The 14,451-nt window shown below is 43.2% G+C and overlaps 1 protein-coding gene across 1 annotated transcript in view; it reads left to right on the plus strand.

Moving 5' to 3' along the window:
* TENM4 (teneurin transmembrane protein 4) overlaps positions 1-14,451 on the plus strand; it is a 348,544-nt gene that overhangs the window by 273,780 nt on the left and 60,313 nt on the right. The window contains exons 18-21 of the mRNA XM_010576571.1: positions 5,676-5,943; positions 8,022-8,165; positions 9,173-9,422; positions 12,080-12,100. Coding sequence (XP_010574873.1) covers positions 5,676-5,943; positions 8,022-8,165; positions 9,173-9,422; positions 12,080-12,100 — 683 coding nt within the window. The remainder of the gene's footprint in view (positions 1-5,675; positions 5,944-8,021; positions 8,166-9,172; positions 9,423-12,079; positions 12,101-14,451) is intronic.

Consider the following 14,451-nt stretch of genomic DNA (forward strand, 5'->3'; position numbering starts at 1 on the left):
GCCTGCTTTGAGCAACACAAATGCAACTATTCCGCTGCTTTCCTAAAAAGAAGCATTCCTAGTTTGTTGCACCATTTTTCAGACATTTGCCAGGAGCGCTCACTCACAAGTGTGCGCTTTGCCAGGTTTTTTTTCCCATATTCCTGAGAGATGGAGGCAAAACACTTGTCGCTGACAACAAAAATCCTATGTTGGTTCTGCTTTGCTTTCACCTCTCTTCCACAGGAGGTGGGCTGGGACCCTCGTGTGACCCACAACAAGTCTTCGGGCAGCCCTTTGGCATTCAATACGCCCAGCACGAAGCTGATGGATCGCTTACGCTCTAATGCCTTTCTCCTGTTCAGGAGCAAATTTCACCCACTGGGCATTATGGATCTCAGTGACGGAGTATCGGGTGTGAACTTTCTCAGGGTTTGAAGCATACCCCTCACTCTACCAAGCCGCTGAGATGTGCATTCAGCCAACAGACGGCTGGCAAATGGCCACCCTGTGGAGCACCTAGGTTTTATTGCGTTTCATGACATTTGGGATAGATGAGCAAAGCGAGGGTTACTTTTAATTTCTCATCCCCATTTTCTTTTTTAAGGAAGGGGGAGTCAGATAAAGTAGGTTAACAACTTGCTGTGGTTGCAAAGTATTTTGCCAAATGGCAAGTTGGGTTTTAAACTGAATAGTCTGAACAACTGAATTATCCATTTTCCTTAAAAACACTCACTGCATTGAAATATATAGATGTAGCAGCATTCAAGCTTTCCTTTCTCAGGCATTTTGTTCCCTGAGTTTTAGATGCCAGCATTTGGCATGTCCTGGGTATTGCTTTTAGTGGCAAATAATAGTCTGCCAAGGTAGAAATAATAACAAATGTAGGGACAAATTGTGTGCTCCTGCTTGGACTCCATTGGGGTTGCGGTCACGTTAGTGAGGAAAGAAGTAAGTTTATATTTTCTAATTTTAATACATCAGGTACTGAACCCAGCAACAAATAAAGCTAGTTGTCTCTTACCTTTCCCTCTGGACCAAATCCTGTGATCCTTTCTCACACTAATTTCCAATTACAGTCACCAGGTTTGTCCCAGCATAATTACTAATGAAGTCCCATATCTTGTAAAGTCCATCAAATTGCAAATACTTTGTTCAGTTTTCACATCTCTTTTTTCCTAAACCAACAAACACCATAAAAAGGTAATGTTCAGTCCTGCCTGGGAAAGAAGCAAATATCTGATACAGTGCAACTATAATCATAACCTCACTTATTATTTGGTAGGATACTCATTAGATTGTGTTAATTATATCTATTGAACTAAAACATTCTAAAACTCCTCTTCAATAAGAGTGCATGCCTGTTTATTGACTGTGAAAGCAGCCAGGGATGCTGATCATAAGCAATAGTTTGATACAGTTTCTTGACTGTAGATCATAGAATCATAGAATGGTTTGGGTTGGAAGGGACCTTTTAAGGTCATCTAGTCCAACCCCCCTGCCATGAGCAGGGACATCTTCAACCAGATCAGGTTGCTCAGAGCCCCGTCCAACCTGACCTTGAATGTTTCCAGGGATGGGGCATCGACCACCTCTCTGGGCAACCTGGGCCAGGGTTTCACCACCTTCATCATAGATGTTTAGTGACATTTGAAATGTCCCACAGATACCCTGTTTGGCCTCCAATTGCCAGTCCAGAATGATCCCCCTATCAGTGTCCTACATGATATCTGCCAAACGCTTGTGAATGTCAGATAACTTGGACATCCCAAATCGCACTAGACACCTGTAGTTATGGAATCTAACTAAGACCTAAGTGGGATTCATTCTGAGATTATGGCACCTAAATAAGGTGTTCACGCACAGTCGTCTTGATGAGTGCTGGATGTCCAAGCTCCCAGTAAAGCTGACAGAAATCTAATCAATATCGTCAGTGGAAACTACAGATCAAATAAGCTGACCATCTTGAAGGTATCTGGTTCCCACTGATGGTATCGGTTAGATCTCCACTGACTACAGTTGATGCTTACATGCCTACCTCACACGCACACACTTACATGTTGACATCCAGATTTAGATACCTTAAACTGGAATTGATTCCCACTCTTAAGTTTACATGGCAACACCAACCTTCTGAAGAGCCTATCTCTGCTCATTTGCCATGTAGAGACCTAGAAGAGTAGTTCAGAGGAGACTCCTAACTTTTAGGTTCCTAAGTTTAGATAAGATGAATCCCATGATGAGCAGTACTTTTCCGATGTGCCAGATGATTCACCTAAAACCTATAAAACAGTATTCTACCTCAAATATTGGCAGCTGAAGGTTAACGGAGTTTGTGGTGCAGGAGTATACAAGAGAATCTCATTTATGGCAGAGTCCTGACTGTACTTCAGTTCATAAGTGGACTACTTTTCATTCCTATACTGGATATACATACAACAAAAAATAACCTAGCTAGCAGTTTCTGCAGCTGCATTTTATAATATGCAGTTCTCAGCAGAGAAATGTTAAATATAAAAGGTGTGAGCACATAGCTGAGAGGAGTTCACAAGAGGATGGCAGGGCTGGGAAAGAGATTTTGACAAGTGGGCAGACAGGAACGTCATGAGCTCCAACAAATAAATGCAGTGCCCTCTACCTGGATGCATTCAAAAGACCAAATAACGCATTTTAAGTGTTTGATTCAGGTCCCTAAAGACAGATTTGGTGCCATTTAAGATGCCCTGAAGCATCCTTTCAGGCCTCCAGCTGTAGCTTCAGAAAGGCGGAGATCTCAAGAAGGTCTATGTCAGATCTGTCCTCCCCTTGCAGAGGTTTTGGATACCATAGAACATCTCAAAAGCACTAGTTGTCTATGATAAGGGCCCTGAGTCAGACCTTAAATGCTTTTCTTTCTCAAAATTCCTTCTGAGCATCATATTAAAAAAAAAAAAGATTGATTGTTCCTTGCCTTGTCTGCTGGCAGAGTGAAGAGTTACTGTAAAAGAAATGTGTAACCCAGCACACAGAAACAAGATTTTCTCCATTGTCTCATGCAAACAGTGGCAGAATTGCTACTAACGTAAGCATAGATCAACACCCAGGAGCGAAGGGAACACAGCAGTGAAAATTGCTAAATTGTGAAAATCCCAAGTAAGCCTGAAGAACCAGCTCTTCTGCCTGACCAGCATGGTGGCTGGACCACTTTTAAAGAGCAGATTATATTGGTTAGTCTGTGATAAACTCTAAGAGCTCTAGTCTTTCACAAGGACCCCAGATGCAGCATATGAATGTATCTGGTCCAAAGAGCAATTATCAAACAGAAATAAGGGCACAATTCAGCTATTGTTACTTTTGGTGCATTCAGAGTATTTTAAAGCTTATTTTTCCCCTCTTCTCCCACCAATGTCCTACTGGATTATACTCCCCCCACCAATGCCCTGCTTTGTTGCTGGTTTATCACTACTTACACACTACAAATGTGTTTTGGATAAACTGAATTACAGTTTGAACCCTATCTTGAAGCAGGCGCCTTTAAACACAGCCCCTTGTGCTGCTCAGTGCCTTGGTACGGCTGTGCTGACCCTTTCTCTGGAATGGTAGACAGCAGAGACAGATCACGACAGAGAGAAATAATTATTTCTGACAGGGATTTGAACCAGACATTGCAAATGGTACCTCCGTGACAATTATTTCTGCCTGGCTTTTTCCTAGAGGGGTTACATATGAAGACAGATTTGATACAAGGGACCACCTTTACTGCAGCTTGGCTCAGCTGGTCTCTGGTGGAGCCTGGTCCCAGCCCAGATTGTTGCTGAGCTCATAAAATATATTTTAAAATTCCTGGGTTTTCCCAGTTCTGTCATTTTTCAGCCTCCTAAGCACTGAGATATGTAAATTGAAAAGGCTGCATTAGAGAAAGTAAATATTTATGAGCACAGTGGAACAGCGCTTTAACTTCTGGATGTGTCCGTTTGTCAAGTGCTGCAGCGCTCAGAGGCTGTAAGTTATCACTCGAAAAAGTGTTGGGCCTTGGATAATAGCTTAGAAGAGGTCTTTTCAGGGGGCAGATTACAAGATTTATCGTTATCAGTAATGCTAAAGAGAAAACCTGTAAGAGAGGAGCACCTTGTCACGCCAGGGAAGTTTGTGCTCCCACATAGGAGGAGTTGAGTATAGAGCCACGTAGCTGGGAGGACACCAGGCTGGCTGTGATCCTCTCCTGACGGGTGGATCTCTTGACCCACCTGCCTTCAAGCCTCCATGCCCTTAATATTACAAAAGCTGATTATTGTTAGGGAAGTATTTTCACAGCTCATTTAGGGTCCAGCACACCGAAGTATTTCAGAAGTGGCGCGGGAGAGAACAGTGCCAGCTGTGACCTTCAGACACATCCCATTATCAGACCAAGTTTTCCAGCTCACTGCTAAGCTTCTACTGTCACCTTTCAAACTTTGCCAAAGGTTGCCGGCTTGTGCTGAAAATGTCCATGTTGGGTACTTACCTAATAGTGAAATTTTCTGGAAAGGGAGAGCTAATTTATTTTTCTCTTAAGATTTAAGAAAGAAATGCCCTTTTTTATCAGTATTTTGCATGGGAAAATCAGCATGGTGTTGGGGATGGACATTGTATCGCTTTCCAGAAAGTTTCCCTGCATTTCTCCAGCTGGAAAAAAAAAAAAAAAATAAAAGAAATGTTAAGATCTGGTTATACTTTAGCAGGTAAATTACCCAAAATCCCATCTTTACTGAGACTTCTCAATCTCAAAGCAGAACAGGACCAGACAAAACTTTCCCTGCTCTTTCTCCAGTCTTCTGTGAAATTTTGTACGGGTATGCAGACCTGTGAGATAACTGTCCCAGTCAGTCAGAAATACCCACACTCATGGCTGGAGGAGAAAATGAAGCAACTCACCTAGGATACAAAAGAAATTGGAAAAGGAAGGGAAGGGAGAATGCAAGGGAAGGGAAAAGGGTTGATGGTGTTAGGTCAGGCCAAGAGCTTCATCACACAGGTAAGAGGGGAGGGAATTTTAAGCAAGGACCAGGGTAAGTGGGGACAAATGTGAGGTCAGAAAATAAGGACCAGGACACAGGAAAAAAAAGGCTAGAGGTAGATCAGGCAAAGAGGGTCACAGGAGAGGTGGGAGAGGAGCAGTTTCAAAGAAGGAGAGATGGGGAAGTCAGAGGAGAGAGGGTGGCAGCAGGGTTCACTAATAACATGGAGATAATGGCAGGTTATGATTGGGGCTGGGGAACATCCATAAGGATCCAGGCCAAGTAGGGCTTGATATTTTACTGGGAAAAAGAAGCCAGGAGACAAAAACTAGCAGCCATAGAAACCTACCAAGACAAAAGACAGAAAAAGGAAGCTAAACTGATGGGCTGGAATAATCTCAGACCCCAAGCTCCTTTCACCATGGGTCTTGGGACTCCTTTTAACAGTAAGTCCCATTGTAAACACTGACTTAAATGTGATACTTTGGTCTCCTGTTCTCCCACATAACAGAGATGGAGAAAGAGGGGGACATTCCTTAGCTTCCACAACTAACCCTATAAATTACATATATGATTTCATACTTGATGCCTACTAGGTGTGTTTTTTTCAGACATGTCTACCAGAGCTTTTATAAAGGTGTGTTTGATAAATTACAGCTTCGCTGCCTCTCCCCGTCTGCTCGCTGCTAATTTAACACCTCCTGGATTGCTTTTCCACAGGCTCTACAGGAAGAGATTAATGTTTCCGGTAGTAAAATAAAAGTGAGTTACCTGAGCAGTCGCACAGCTGGCTACAAATCAGTCCTGAGGATCAGCATGACCCACCCCACCATCCCCTTCAACCTCATGAAAGTCCACCTCATGGTGGCCGTCGAGGGACGCCTGTTCAGAAAGTGGTTTGCAGCTGCTCCAGACCTGTCCTATTATTTCATTTGGGATAAGACAGACGTCTACAGCCAGAAGGTGTATGGACTCTCAGAAGCCTTTGGTAAGTGGCCCCAGGGCTTGTGGCTCTTTTTAGAAGCAGCTAAGTGGCAATGCACAGACCTTGTCCTAGATCGGTATGGTCCAACTGCTAATACATAAAATGGTCCCTGCTGGTTCACTGCTGTTTCCTTGGAGAGGATGGGGCCCAGCTGTTCAGACAGCACACATTTCCCCAACAGATGAATACTTATCTGTTCGCTGGCTCATGGCCCAGCAGATATATCCTGAGCTGCTACCATCATATTCATACAGAAGGAATGAACTGGGACCAGAGGCGTTTGTCTGCCTCTCACCTATAGTCAAAAGCTGTCAACACTGCTTTGAAAGAAATCCCTAGAACTGAGCCCTGATCTCTACTCCTCCTTGTGCCTGACCTTCAGGATTGCTCTAATCTTAGTTTCCCCTTTGTTACCCGTTCAAGAACGCCATCCCAAACTGGGGCGTGATGGTTTTCTCCCTTGTACCTTTGTGCATTCATTTCCATCTGCAAAAGACTGTCAGAAGCTGCAAGGCAGAGAATAGGAAGGCTCTGCACGCTCAATGATGGGCCACATCCCCAGCACCAAGCATTGTGGCCCGTGCCACCCACTCTAGAGGAGCAGGAGCTGAAGTCCCCGGTGGGGCAGGAATCTGCGCTGTGGATATATGCAGAGACACGCTTCATTCCTCTCCCCGCTGCCATCGCAGACTGCACCCAGCGAGCCCTGTGCGACGGTGCTGGAGGGAAGGGGGTACTTTGAGCGTATGGTGAGCAGAGGTGATGCAGGTCTGCGGTGATTGCTTCCCATCTGATCAACAAGCAGAGGACATTAAGTTGCAGATCTTCAAACCAGTCTAGTCTAGACCTTTCAGGCTGCCAAGGAAATGATATCAGCAAAATGGGAGAGATCCCAAATGAGCAAATAGAGCTCTTGTTGACAGAAGGGTCGTTTGCTGATGCCTCGTAGCCCAACTGAAGATAAGTCTCTTTAGAGGAGCTGTAGGGTGCCTTATTTTCTAGGAGGAGGAATAGATGCCTTCCTCATGCAGGCTTTCCCTTCCTCTCACCCGTGAATCCTGGAGTGCTCCATGATGCAGCTCTGCAGCCCCAGAGTACTCAGGCAGGTCTGAGGACAGCAGCATTCAGGCTTTCAATGATTCCCACCTCTAGAATAGTGAAAAATATCAAGCCTTCATTTCCTAAATAACATCTTCCTCTGATACTGTCTGATTCTGCAAAAGGCTATATTTGATGGAAGATCCTGAGTTCGCTTAGTATTCAGCACTTTTCAAGGAGGCTGGGAAACTTGTTAGATCAGACCTTTATTTTTATCTAGTAAAAAAAAATAAGAGCTATGTAACTACTTTCCATTTGTGTAGAACTTGCAGTTCTGCTCTGCTTCAGCTGCTAGCGCTGAAAAGATCAGGTAGGGCAGAAGAAAAGCAGACCAATGAAACTGGTCCTGCTTCTTCTGAGAAAACCATAAAGGAGTCATTATTCTGGCAAACCCATGATTTTCCTTCTACTGACATCATTTTACTCTTAAGCAACTCCAATGCGTTCAGCAGAGTTACTCCTGAAAGGGTGTGATTAGGCATCATGGCAAGCAAACCCTTTTCACATTAACAATGACCACAAGTCAACCTGGTCTAAGACTTCTGTCTCTGACGTACTTGCTGCCCCATGCCTTATTTGTATAAGACTTTACTTTCCAAGAAAGGCCTTGATTTTTAGCAAGTTCCTGATATGCAGTTGTTGATCACAGATAGCAGATAGGAGTAATGCTTCCATTTAGGAGTCCAGCAGTGGTTTACACTCTCGAATACTCATTGTTTTAAAATACATCTTTAAAACAGTGCCTTTTGAATATTTAGCACATTTGCCCAACATCTACAACTGTGTTGACCTTTTTAAATGCGGGATGGCCTTTAAAGAGAAAAGTATTAGGACTCTGTGTTGTGATGATGGCATTTTAAATGAAATTGTCAGTCACCTGTAGAAATGCTCTTACCCCTGCTCAGCTGAAACTCTGTGTGTGCTAACTGTGCATTTCTGGGTTACTAATCTGGGGAGGTCTTTTGTTTCTCTCTTGTTTGTAGTTTCAGTAGGTTATGAGTATGAATCCTGTCCTGACTTGATCCTGTGGGAGAAGAGGACAGCTGTGCTTCAGGGTTATGAAATTGATGCTTCCAAACTTGGAGGATGGACCCTGGACAAACACCATGCCCTCAACATACAAAGTGGTAGGTTGTAACACATAACAGGAATAATGCAATGTTGCAAGGACCAGTTGCTTCCTATTGCTAAGAATTCAAGAAAAAAAAAGGAAAGAAGCCTGACCAACACATGTACTCTCTCATGTATTTTGCTAACAAATTATTTCTAGTAACTTACATTTAGAAACAATTTGGTGTGTGTAAATGCAAAAGAAGCTGGCCATCATGAAGTAGTTCAGTGTCGTCATGTCTAACTTTGTAGTGTCTTAAAAGAAGGGTATTAACAAGGAAAATATTCCTAAAATAACAAAAAGGGGACCCTATTCAGATTGGACCTACCACTGAGCAAAAATCCACCCAGACTCATCCGCCAATGTGCAAGAGTACTTGCAGAAACGAGAAGCTTCATGGGTCATAAGGGAAAATGGAAGGTGCCAGAGTCCTTGGAGGCTGCTCAAGACTGCAGCAGGGAGGCTTGAAAGCTGATCAGAACACATCCAAAAGATGGAAGCACTGTGTCCCTCTGGATGATAGAAGTGGTATCCTCTAATTCAGCCCACATCACTGCTGAAAACGCTACACTTACAGGGAACATAAGCAGAGCTCCTCTAAAGCTTTGCAGATGAAACATTTCTCTAGAGAATGTGCCATGGTCTTCCTGTCCCTTATTTCTCCATGCTCTATGTCATTTCTTTTTTTACCTGGTAGGCTGCAAATTACAGGGCAAGGAGGGACAGAAAGGGCAGGTGAACATTCATGAGATGCTAAAAAGTGTATTTCATTCAAAGGTAAAGACAGCCTTGTTCTCCCTACATACTTTTGTTCTGCAGGAAATGTAATGGGTCTATAAAAAATACTTCAGATAAGGGGCTCGTCATTTGAAACCATCACAAAACAATACTATGAAAGATGATAAACCTCCTTGCTACTTGACAAATACTCCAGCTGGCATCCAGCATTGCCAGTTTGTGCTCCCTTTGGTCTCAGTTTCCCTGTCTCTCTTTAATGTCCTTATTACTGTTTTCTTTCTCTAGGCATCTTGCACAAAGGAAACGGGGAAAACCAGTTTATTTCCCAGCAGCCGCCTGTAATCGGAAGCATTATGGGCAACGGCCGCAGACGTAGCATTTCTTGTCCAAGCTGCAATGGTCTTGCAGATGGGAACAAACTCCTGGCTCCTGTTGCCCTAACATGTGGGTCTGATGGAAGTCTTTATGTTGGAGATTTCAACTACATCCGAAGGATCTTTCCCTCTGGCAATGTCACCAACATACTGGAGCTGAGGTACACTGTGCTGAATGTGGCCATTATAATTATGCCTTTAAGTTCTGCAGAAATCTTATGTACCCAAAAGGGAAATGAGCAAAATTCTTTAAAAAACCACAGCAAAACAGAAAAAAAGCTGTCCAGATTTGCCTCTTCTGCAACTGTGCTGACTTTGATTTACACCAGAGAAACACAGGCCTAACAAGTTCATCCAGAATTGAATCACACACCAACAATATTGACACATTTCTGTGCTGCTAGATCAAACTGTGTTGACGTCTGCCTTTTCATGTTGTTAGAGACCAATGGGAATTCTTAAAATTAACAGTCAGCCTCTGAGATAACCTAAACTTGGAAGGACAGAGCACCGATGATAATATGTAGAGGTTAATCAGGACAGATGATCATTCATAATTAAGACAGGATGATCATTCTAGGTAGTCACAGACTGGCTTTTTCTAATTGTTTTTTGGGGGACAAATGTATCAGCTCCCATCAGTTCCCAACTGAATAGCAGTGTCAGGGTGAACATACAGATGGATGAAAGTAAGTGAAGTATTTCCTTTTAACCCGAAATAACAAAGGGAAAAAAAATATTAGGAGAAATAGGTAGGATGGGGAAGGAACGTCCCTTAAAAACAAGGAAGGAGAGGGAAAAGTATAGATTTGTCACAAGTTCTGAGAAAATTAAATAGATTGTGACTGAATCAAAATTTCAAATTGACCTCACTGGGGATATATTTCCTATCTAAAATTTCCACAATGAATACAGTTACCCATTTCAAAGCACCAGGGCCTGATTCTGGCCTCTGCGTGGCCAGACAAGACTCACTCCAGGAAAGTCAGTAGAGTGAAATGAGTGTTTCTGAATGAGTCTTCTCTGCTTGAATGGCCTGACCTAAGGTCCTAAGAGGTCAATATGAGGTTAGCGTGGTAGGAAGGTTCACATTTCCATTTAACTCTCCAGATCTGGCCTGAAAATGAGAATCTTCCAGAAAGTAAGAAACTTCCTGCTCTACTCAGACTTAATGTCCTGGCTGCTGAGGACAAAAGTAAGGCTCTATTTCTGCAAGGACTGCCATGTGGAAGCTTACTAGACAGCTTCCTAGAGCAGCAGGGTCCCATACAGCATTGCTTTTTATTTCCATTTGCTCCACAAGGCCACAGGTAAAAATGAAAGAGCTGATCTGCAGGAAAATTGGTGCAAGATCCCATTAGTCCCTCATTTACAAACACACCACAGTCATTAGACCTTGATGAAGGTCTTATTTGGCACGCAGAACCATCGTCATATATCATGGTGTATGAGAAAAAAAATCCAGACAGCCATCACAAGGCTGGCACTTACAGATTAGCTGTCTTGGTATGCTCACAGGGCAACAAAGAAATCAGGAGGAGTCATTCAATTAGGAAGCCCACAATGAGATATTTGCAGTCACATCTCAGAGGGCTGGGGTACCTTTTGAGTAAATAAGCAAGAACCTGATTCTTGCTATTCTGTTACATGATATATGAGAACATAATATCTCTCATGTTTGTAAGGTGGGAAGCTGGGATAAATCTTCAGACCTGGTCCACGTTAAAGAATTTAATATTCTTCCAGTGCCAGAAAGTTATTTTAACGACCAAAGGTGAGATTTCCAGAAGAGCCTAGGTGATTTGGGGCCCAAATCCCATTGCAACTGAGTGGGATTAATATCTCATTCCCAGAAGTACAATTTTGAAAACCTGATCCCTGTTTCATTGTCAGTGGAAATACCAGACACAGCGGAGGTTTTGCAGAGTGTTTCCTCATTGGAAAGGAGAAAATTGGAAGCCTTGACAGAGTGGCCTTGCTGGCTTTTGTGTAGAGCCACAGAGTTAAATTTACTCCAGAGTTAAATCTGCTGGAACGATTGCTGCTTCATCTGTGCAAACACTTAGGTTACTGGATCTAATAAACATTTCTTCACTCTGGTGTGCTATAAAGTAAGTGGGTTCGGATGCCGGCTGACTAAAAGCTATGGGGAAAAGCCATTGCTTTTGGACTAAATGGAGTTTGCTTGTGTCTTCTCAAATCAGCATCTCCTTGGAGATTAACACCCTCACTGTTTGGCTTTTGGGTTTTGTTTGGAGGGGTGTCTTGAGTGTAGCGTTCCGTTGCAGAGAGGAAAACAAATGTATTGTGGGTTGCAGATAACTGGAGCTGAGAATGTAACTAGACCCATGAAAAATGTCCAGCTCGGCATAATTTCAGTCCTCTGGGCTAGAGTTCATGAGGTTATGGCAATGAACTGCCACCCATAACTGTGCAACTGTTAAGTTACCTTTGTAAATCACAAAGTATTGCTTTGGCTGAGAGTGAAAAAAACTGTAAAGATATCTGCATCTACATATATTTAGCTCAGTACTGCTCTGAATTATAAAGTCTGTCTGGTCCTATCTCTTGCATAAGTGAATAACTCCAAGCAGGTGAGATCACACTTCCTTTGTGATATGCAGCGGTACGTAAGTGAGCTCACTGCCAAGTAATATCCAATATAAAATATATCAGTGTCATTCCAGCTAAGTCTTTATTTATTATTGCATTGTATGATACAGTTACTGTCAAGTTTTCAATCTGCTAATAATGCATCGAACTGAGCTGCTAACACCTCATTCTTTCTTCTATTCCCTGCTTTCCTGTCTTCTGTCAGAAATAAAGATTTCAGACATAGGTAAGCCAACCAGTGGAGAATTCTTATGCCGCTCCCTGTCTTGTTGCATGTTGTTACACAGTGAGCCACAAGTGCCATTTCCAGATGATTCAATAGCAAATGAAGCTGGCGTGATTAAAACTGGCGTAGGCAATCAGTCATCAGAACTGGGAGCCATTAATCACAGAGCAGAGTCGCGCAGACTTCTGCATGAGCTGTTATAGCTGTAGACAGGGGAAGTACAGACACGAGAAGCAGGGTAACAAGAGGAGGAGGGTAGAAGGAAAAATGGGTGGGAATTAACCAAGAAAGTAAAATGGGGACAGCGTCAGGGTACAGGTCACTGGAATAGCTAGGAAGAAAAAATAATTCTCATATGGTGAAATGTCTTCTTTTTGAGTTTTGGGGAGTGTAACAGGCGTAATGAAAGGCCATATGTACCCCAGCATCACCCGCTTAGGGAAGTAAGTTTTTGTAATTCTTTGTCAGTCTGAGCTCTTCACAGAGAGCCTTCGCATTATGTGAAAGTATGTCAGGCTCAGATAGGAGGTAGTGCAACTCAGAACCTTAGCCGGGAAATGCAATAAAAAGGAGAAAAAGTAATGACAAGAAAACAAGATGAAAGAGAGACTCCTAAATTGGAGCTTTGTCACTAAGAATATTTGTCATTTGGGTTCACTGGAGTTTCAGTGGGTTTGATCCAATCAGTTGCATTCAGGAAGATGTCAACCTCCTGTCACTGTCTGTGTTTGCAAGGACTTCTCTGGCTCTGACAAGTTTCCTCTCCTTCTCCCCGGTTGCTTTCTAAATTAGAAGCGTAGACTGTGGAGTTGGGATTTTTTTTTTGTTTGGTTTTCTTTTTGCATTTGGGATTGGGGATTTTTCTTGCTACGTGCTTTTTATTTACTGGTTTTTTGACTTCATAGAGGCTGTGCAAAACCACAAATGTTCGGTTTATCTGCATGCCTGGAAATGCAATGGAGTAGAAATGGTTTTTTTGTTTTATTGCCAGAACATTAATGAAGGGCTGAGCTTCCACGGCATAATGGACTGGCCCAAAGCATCTATTAGCAGGGCTGGGAGGTTGGTACACAAGACCTCTGCACTGACTGTCTTCATCAGGCTGAGTTCCAGCCCCCCAGCTCCTCTTTCACATCATTTGAAGGCAATAGAAAAACTCATTTCTCTTTGGAACAGCCCGGTTGTATCCTTAATGCCCTAGAAATACACAGCCACTAAGGTGCACCTGCTTTGACAGTGAAGGGCAGCAGCTGAATACCTGTTACAAGAAGAGGTTTTATATATGAAGGCAATAACTGAGTGACTGGCCACAAATGCTGCAGATGCCACCAGAGCCTTACGAAGTTGGCAGGGCTTCAGCCTTTAGGCAATTCCTAAAAACTAAGAAACAAAATGAAAGAAAGCCAAGACATGCCTGTTTCAGTGCAGTCCAAAGGGGACCAGTGAGGGAGGAAGGAGGTGAGGAGCTTTAGATGAAATATTCCCGTCTGTGACTACATTAAGGGAGTCATCCATGTGAGTTAGCATCTGTTCTGTGTCATTTGCCATAATACTTCTTGTTAGGAAGCTTCTTCGTTTCTGAGCCATAGGGAAATGAGTGGGTGTAGTCTTAGCTAAAGCTCCAGTGCTTTGAGCTCCAGAAGGTCCTAAGCTTGACACTGCTGACAGGCGACAGTTGCAAAGGGTGAGATCCACAGGACTGAATCTTAGAGGTTTGGAAAAGCTGCAATCCATATGCAAAAGCTTCCTTATTTCAGGGGGAAGGATTCCTCCCCACCACGTAGCCTGTGGTGAGCTTGATCTCCAGAGGTTCTGGAGCTACCAACTACGAGGCTCGGCTCTACAGCACAGCGTAGTGTAGCCAAGGTCTAACTCTGCAACAGCCAAAATGCCTGCGTGTCAACATGGGGGATGTTAGCTAAGCCAAAAAGCGTCACCAAATTGTGATGCCTTCCAAGTTTACGCCCATCTGTCATTCAGTAATAGATTAACAGGAACTTACTCCAGCGTGTCTGTGTATGGACCTGTCTCGATGGGCTTATAGAAGCTAATGACTTTTTCCAAGCACAGCAATAATAATTCACAGTTAATTATCATTATCTTTTCTCTGCAGGAACATGGGGGGTGGCGAGGCGTTTCTGTATTTCAAATATGCAAAAAGTGGCCACACTGAAATATATTGTTCCTTTCTTGTTTCCATTCATACCTTAAAGAGGCAAATCTACAACTAGTGGCAAAGAGAGGTATCTCAGAAAACTGCCCTAGGATCGCATCAGAAGTCCTTTGCAGTGCCTGGGTTGGCTTATGGCATTGCTACGAAGTTTTATTATGCAGCCTGTGACACTAGAAGA

Source organism: Haliaeetus leucocephalus, unplaced genomic scaffold (assembly GCF_000737465.1).
Source record: "Haliaeetus leucocephalus isolate CR32 unplaced genomic scaffold, Haliaeetus_leucocephalus-4.0 Scaffold536, whole genome shotgun sequence".
NCBI classification, from domain to species: Eukaryota; Metazoa; Chordata; class Aves; order Accipitriformes; family Accipitridae; genus Haliaeetus; species Haliaeetus leucocephalus.